This window comes from Elaeis guineensis, chromosome 12 (genome assembly GCF_000442705.2).
Source record: "Elaeis guineensis isolate ETL-2024a chromosome 12, EG11, whole genome shotgun sequence".
In the NCBI taxonomy this organism is placed as follows: Eukaryota; Viridiplantae; Streptophyta; class Magnoliopsida; order Arecales; family Arecaceae; genus Elaeis; species Elaeis guineensis.
In genome coordinates, this window is record NC_026004.2 from 24,300,247 (window position 1) to 24,308,331 (window position 8,085).

The 8,085-nt window shown below is 36.4% G+C and overlaps 1 protein-coding gene across 1 annotated transcript; it reads left to right on the forward strand.

Annotated features, from left to right (window-relative positions):
* Positions 1–1,456: 1,456 nt before the first annotated feature.
* Positions 1,457–3,800, forward strand: LOC105054647 (WEB family protein At1g75720). Its single transcript, XM_010936216.3, has 2 exons — positions 1,457–1,791; positions 3,105–3,800. Exons 1-2 carry the CDS (start codon positions 1,651–1,653, stop codon positions 3,615–3,617), a joined length of 654 nt encoding a protein of 217 aa, XP_010934518.1. The 5' UTR covers positions 1,457–1,650; the 3' UTR covers positions 3,618–3,800.
* The last annotated feature ends 4,285 nt before the right edge of the window (positions 3,801–8,085 follow it).

The window sequence follows — 8,085 nt, forward strand, 5'->3', positions numbered from 1 at the left end:
AAATAAATATTTATTATATTTACATCTAATAATTTATTAAACCTACAGTCATATTAAATTAAATTAACAGTATTAGTGAAACTATTTATCTCATATAAAAAATTAAAATTATTCTTGGATAAGGAGAAAGATACACATATTTTTTTTTATATTTTTGGATAATTATTATATCATTTGAGATTATTTTGATTATTTTTCAGATTTTTTTTTGATGTAGTATTTAAGTTCCATTTAAAGTTAACAGTTTGACTGATGTTTTGTTAGGTTATGTGTTGAAGCATTGAATAAAAATAAATTCTAAAAAGAATAAACATAAAATTTTCAAATTATTAGATGTAAGTATCATTTTATCTCTAATCTCAAAATATTTTTGTGATTCATTCTTTTATGTAGTCCTATATAGTTTTTATACATCCAACACAATAATACTAAGTGCAGGCCAGTTTTTATTCCAAGCTACCAACCAAGGTACCACGTACTAATACTTGGACTGCCAAGAGTGAACCTTTACTAGGAAAATGCTTCAACTACACATTTCAGAAGTGTAGTTTCAGAAGGTGAAGAACAAGAATCTCATGTGGTTAACATGGTGCTGCGCCTGTCATCCACGACCCATTTGCAACTGTGTCCATGCTGCTAGGGGTCCTTGGCTCTGTAGACAGGTGGCAACTGACTCCTTCACAATAAATACCAAACATCCTTGGTTCAAAGTAGCTTAATTAACATTATTCTAATATCTCCTTAATTAAACTCAAATAGTTCAAGGAAAGCAATCATTGTGTGCTACATGGCATGCTTTATACAGAATACACTACATCCTATCTAATAGCTGTCCATCTTCGTGATCAGATGACATGATGATTATCCAAAACTATATCGTGTTTGTAATGTAAATTGTGCACCACAGAGGATCTTGAACCGTCTGTACAAATGCCTAGATCATATGGTGTTGGACAAGACTCAGAGAAATATTTCATGGGCTGAACCTTTTAATTATTGATTAAAAAAGATATGTACAAAATAAATTTTTTCTCGTAGAATCATATCAGAACATCTCAAAAATTTGAAGGATTAGTTTGACATATTTTAAAATCGAAAAAATATAAATAAAATTAAATTAAAATTAAAAAATATATATATATATATATATATTTTTTTTTCTGAATTTATTTCCAACCCACTAAAAGTACAAAATTAATAGAAATCACCGCTATTTTAATCCACCAATGTGGGGTTTAATGAAAACATCTAAAGTTCTCATTACATAGGTGCCTTTGATTGTTCCAGCGGAAAGCCCACTATATAAATTCTGAATCAGGCCATCAGGTGAAACGTCACCCTCTCCCTTTCTAACCTGTGATCGCTCCAATCAGGACAGTTTACCCAACTGATCCTCTTCTCCAACTACTAGTGAAGTAGACGCGAAGAAACGAAGCAGTATCCCATTGTTATCCTCTTGAGCAAATCATACTCCCTTCTCCCCCTCCTTCCATCTCTCCAACGACCTCTCAACCTGAAGTCATCCAATCAAAATATAACCACCCCCCTCCCACTCCCTTCCACCGCCTTAACACCTCTACCACTCCCATCGCTCTCTCTCTCTCTCTCTCTCATGTGTTAGTGTTAGTTGTTGGAAGGGAAGGACAGAACATGGAGAGAGAAGAAGGTGGGGCAGTGGCGACAAGAGCCGAGATCGACATGAGAGCACCATTCCAGTCGGTGAAGGAAGCCGTCATGCTCTTTGGCGAGACGATATTGGCAGGAGAAGTCTATGCCAACAAGCTTAATGAGGTAGCCTCTTTCTATCTCTCTCGTTTTTGCTCAGAAAAGATAAAAGAAAGCATATCTATGTCTGTAATGGACATAACATGTATAGGTGAGGCTGTAACCTGTGATTAGAAGAATTCATATAAACACCCCCACACGCCCCCGCCTCTGCCCCCCCCCCCCCCCGGGTTCAAGCCCTAACGGCCAATGAACCCATGTTGCAGTATCTCTTAATTTATATAGACTCTGAGCTGAGTTAGTTCTAAAATCATTTGTAATGATCTAGGACCTCACTCGAAAAAGATATAAGTACTTAAGATTTTTCTATCGAATAATCAATGTAGGACTAAATACATAACCATATGGATCCTCACAGTAGAAAATTATAGGATAGTGATTGTGAGCTTTTTCTGAAGTTTAGGGAGGTTTGGTAATAAACATATTGGTCAACACACACACACACAAGTCCAAGTTGACTTCAAGGGTAAGATATTCCTAGCGTGCACTTTGGTGCATAGGTGCAATTGAACAATCTGTTACAAAAGGTTGATTCCCAATTATTGGCTGAATGGCTGTCCATTAGCATATATTACAGTAAGATGAAAAGATTAGAACTCGTGATAGTGTTTGCATGGATTACCTAAACAAACTTGGTAATTAATTTAAAATCAATCCATTGTAGTCATTTTGAAGGGTGACAAATTGACAATGCTTCAAAGCTCCGCCATGTGATCATCAATTTTTTCATTTATGTAAATAATATGACACATGGAATTCTTATTAAACACGAAGGTTCAAGATCAATACACCAAATAGCGAACTTGATTCGATAGATTGCATCACTATTGTTTATTTTCCCATGGAAGATAGATCCTTCTTTACAAAAATAAATAGATAAAGCAAAGAAGATAAGTTTCTTTACATGTCTTTCCCATTTAGTGAGTCTAGAACAGAGCGTAAAAACTAGAAGAATGAAAGAAGCCCAGATTGGAATCAAAGAGATACAACAGCCATAATGCCATTTCTTTTTATATAACAGTATCGATGAATACTCTTTCACCATCTAACAGCAAGTAATCCCCTAATTGTTCCTCAAAAGAAAAAGGAGTGATCTAAAATAAAGAAATAAATAATAAAAATAATAGTTCCTTAGTCAGGTGATAATGAAACAAGTAATACAGATTGGTTCACTATTTTGTTTGAAAATGTAAACCGAATGCACAAGACAATGAAGAAATATATCATATTAACCCGATATGATGTTTTGTTATCTTGAGTTATGCTTCATGAAAGCTGACCAAGTTCTGTAGCATTTAATCATAATTTTTGGTTAATAGATGAGATTTGCAGTGAGCATGAATGAGCATAGCCTCTCACAGATTGGGTCCATAAAGGCTGAGCTAGAAGAAACAAAGCAAAGCCTTGTGAAGGCGCGTGAAGAAAGCTTAGAAATGGCAAAATGCCTCAGTTCTCTCAGGGCAGAGCTTGAGAACACAAAGAATGAGCTCAAACAATTGAAAGCAAGGGAATCAGAGAAACGAGTTGCAGAATTGGAGATCGAAGACCTCAAGTTTGTGGAGAGTGCAACCGAAATTCAGGTTGAGAAATCAGGCATAGAAGAGGGAATGGAGTTGCAAAAGAAGAGGAGTGTTAAGTTCGCCGACCCACCAACCTTGGCTCGGGTCCTAAGTGAAGAGGACAAGGTTTTGGAAAGACAATTTTCTGTGGACAGCGTGGTGGAACCGATGAAGAAAAAGAAGAAGAAGACATTCATTCCTTTTATAGGGGTGATTTTCTCCAGGAAGAGAGGTTATCAAGAAGGTGCAATGCCTAAAGCTCATAGATCATAGAAGTTGTACAAAGGGGTTTCAAGCTCCATGTTAGTGTTGAAACAATCATGGCATTTGTTTGGTTTGTTCCTTTTAGTATTGTCATATTTAGCTTTCTTATAATGTGATCAGAGGTGGCACTGATAGTGACTGTAGTATCATTATGTCATACATAAACAAGATTTTCATTTTTCTTTCTATTGATCATCGGAAGTAGTCACAAGAGTGCTCTGACAAAAAAGAAAAAAAAAGGTTTCAGACAAACAAAACATTAAGCTGCAAAGATTCTTCTAATGCAGAGTTAATATTTCACCAAAATATATGCAACCCAACCACATCATGTATTTAAACCAAATGCACTCAAGCACACAAGTTGTTTCGATCTCAGATATAATGCAAAACCTTTGATAATGATAATGATACTAAACAAAATCTTCAATATTCTGACCATTCAATCTTGTCTCCTGGCATGACTTGTTAAAGAACTCGATGCAATCTGAGATGGCTTCATTGTAATGTGAATCAAGGGGATGATGATACGAACTGCACGATATTTTTGGGACATCTGGAGGTTCATCAGCCCTTGAGTGGGGAATCGATGACCTTCTGGAGTGAAGAGAGAAGAAGCATGTAACAATCTTCCGCAAGCGGCTGAAGAGCCTATTCGGCCACATGCTGAACTTGGATGCAACCATGGATCTCGCAATCTCCCCTTCTTTGCTTACTCGAATCACAAAGCTATCTTTTTGCAGCTTATGCATTGACTCAGCAATGATCTAGTAGATAGACACCAGTTTCTGTGCTCAGCTGTAGAACATGGACAGTGGAAGAGATGCCAAGGGCTATTTACTCAGTGGCAAGATGCAGAAGAAATGGATTCTTTAAGCTCTTCACTTCAAAGGAAGAATAAGAAATATGACCCATGTGCCCAAATCATTGAAGGTTGCTGTCCTAGTCATTCAAAGTTTCTAGTTTACTGGATGCCTTTTTTGCTGAACTAGGTAGGTGGTTATTGTCCCCACACTGCCATTGCTCCCATATAAATCCATCAAAGTGTCTTCAGCCATTGATAATGAGACATGTGTAGCAATATCATGAAAGATAGAGAGATAGAGTACATAGTAGGAATCTTTCTATCTTTTGGTCAAATAAGTTATGGCTTGTTTGATTAATTAATGTGAAGAATGAATGATTTGGTCCTAGGTTTGGGCAAAAGCCTAGTCAGTGAAAAGGCTTTTCTGCTGGCTAGGGTAGAAGTGCTTGACATTTAGATAAGCATCTTGGAGCTCATGATGAGGGAAGGGAACACCTTAAAGGCCGGGACTAAGCTTGTCAGTTCTTAAAATAATTTACTTGCACTGAAGAATGGGAATCATAATTTTCAAAGGGAAGGGTAGAGCCTACTTTCCATTGTTTTATCAGATATGGAGTGCAGAAGCAGCAATTTGATTAGCAGGAGATGGAAGCAGGATGCCTGTCTGGTTGAAGCAAAATGAGATGATGCAGTTGTTGGCATGTGGCTGGTGGTTGTATATATGTATTCATGTGCTAAGGCCACTCATGCTTTCTTCAGATTCTCTCATGCTACCATTAATCAGCTTTCCTTGCATCACAAAAAGAGTGGGATGCTAGCACCAGGCTCAACAGCTCAACCATTACAGGTTTTCCTAAAAGTTTAATAATTAAAGTTGTCATGCAGGAAATGATGCAGTTAACATTCATCATCAACATGCCTTGCCTATCTAATTGCCATGGTTTCATAAATCTTATTCAGTTAATGCTGCTAATGATGATTAAATAAATTTAATCAGTGAGCTTCATCATATCCCTTATGTGAGATATCAATCCCAATTTTACAGACTCTGATCACCTCTTTAAGATTACAGATATTTTTTTGACCATTTATACTATCGAAATAGTCCATTTTGTAATGCATCCACATACAAAGCAATTATTTGCATAGTTGATGACTTTTCTCTCCCTTTCTAATTATATCCCTAGGATTGCATTGGTATGTCTAAATGTTGCAAATTGATTGTTTAAAGTTAAAAAGATAGAAATATCTTTTCTTTTTCTTTCTTTTATTCTGAAATATACCCCTACGAGCTGAAAAAAGTTCTAGCATAGCCAACTGTCAGTATTTGCTTACATTTGCTTGCATATCCTCTTCTCATAATAAAAATGTCAATAATCCTAATTCAGTCTAATCGGGCATGAAATTAGCTTATAACACACACACACACATATATATATTATGTATGTACGTATATATGTATATGTATATTTGTGTGTATGTATGTACATACATGTGTGTGTCTATATATATATATATATATATATATATATGCATGCATGCATATCTGCTGATCACATTCTCACTAGGAAGTCAATAAAAGAATAATAACAGTAATACTAGTAGTGGTAATAGAGTATTAATAATAATGATGATAATGGTAATAATGAGAGTGATTATTTGACACCAATTCATTTGTTCCAGAAGGAGCAAACCGAGTTCATATTGTATTGTGGTTGTACAATCCTTCATGACGATTCTAGATGGTTATGGTTTAGAGTTCAAAACAAGATAACCGAGGGAAACCAAAACTATTACTGATCAAGTTCCAAACTGTGGCCAATAAACATGAGATGTTACATGAATTGATGCAATTTTTGTTATAATGTACTAACAACTTTGATGTATCTGGCATGTATATAAAATGATATTTACTTACATCTTTGGAATAAAATCAAGAAAAACCAAAGCAAGCCAATGTTGGGCATCCCCTCAAAAGTATGCCTGGCCCTGACTCAGGAAATTGCCTTTCTGTGACCACTATTAACAAAAGTAACACTAAAACATCTTGAATTATTCTGAACTTTATCTTGATCCAGATAATCAGCTAAATTATTCCAAACAATCAAACTAATGAAGAAATTTCTACTTCTTATAAATCCTTTCTTTTGCCAAGACCTCTCCTTCAAGAAGCATTTTGAGTACATTATTGCTGTGGTCCTTATTTCATCAATTATTTATGGTGTCAATATTCTTTTAGTGAAAAAGTGCTGCCATTTCCTGGATCCAGAATTTTTCACCTCCTACTGAATTGTTTCAAAGCGTAATAAGTTTCTAAATAATATATAATGTTGAGATCACGCGCACCGGATTGGATCGACCTAGGCTTTTGATCTAAAGTCTAATCTCTTTGAGATAATTCACCAAACACATTGCAGACATAAATAAATAAAGACAAAGAAACCAAGATTTACGTGGTTCGGCACAAGAGGCCTACATCCATGGGGAGGAGGAGCAATCAACTATAAATCCATCTCGAAAAATAGGTACAATATGAGGTATAAAATATCCTTAATCGAAGCCAACAAGAAAGCAACAGAGTATCGAAAAGAAGGCAACAAAGATCCAATCGGATCTACCAATCTCAGCCTCGGCAATAGATCAAGGTAAGATAATACCTGAGGTGAAGATACCTTTCTCAATCCTCAGCAAAAAATCAAGATGAATACCTCCTTACCAATCGAAGAAGTGTTCGGTCATCAGCACAGGACATCCGTGAAACCAAGAAGGAAGAAGACAGGTAGAACACCAACAGAACACCAGCGGGAGAAGGCCAGGAAGAACACCAGTGGGAGAAAGCCAGGAAGAACACCAACGGGAGAACACCAGCCCACACAAGAACACCAGGAACCACCACCGCGCACTCGCACACTCTAAAGAAAGATGCCGCGGCCTCCTTTTAAAGAAAAAACAAACTCCTCAAAATAGAGGTTCATCCGAATAAGAATTCTAAACTGTCACGGGAGATAAACAAGGAAAGAGTATATATTTAAAACCGTTTTGCAGAAAATTCTTGATCTCTTTATAATTTTGGAGCAATATATAACAATCCTCCTCCTTGCGACAAATATTGTACCTTTTATATCAGATGTGGATTTAAAAAAAAAATTTTATAACCTCCTCCTCACCACAAGCCCCGCAGGGCATTACCAAATGCTTATACCAATCAAGTTCAGAAAATTCCTGAACTTAATTGCAGGGATTGGTTTAGTGAACATGTCAGCCGGATTATGGGCAGTGTAAATTTTCTGAAGCCTGACATCACCTTTCTCTACCAGATCTCTGATGAAGTGATACCTGACATTTATATGTTTTGTTCGTTCGTGATACATCTGGTCTCTGGCAAGGTGCAAAGCACTTTGACTGTCACAATGAATGTCCAAACAATCTTGTTCGAGACCCAAATCCTGTACCAACCTTTTTAGCCAAATAGCTTCCTTTGCTGCCTCTGTCAATGCTATATATTCTGCTTCAGTGGTAGATAAACTAACTGTAGACTGCAAAGTAGCCTTCCAATTGACTGCACATCCAGAAAGAGTAAACACATATCCGATCAAAGATCTTCTCCTGTCTAAGTCACAAGCATAATCTGAATAACAAAATTCTGTAACTATGCAATTACTCTGTGCAGTAAAT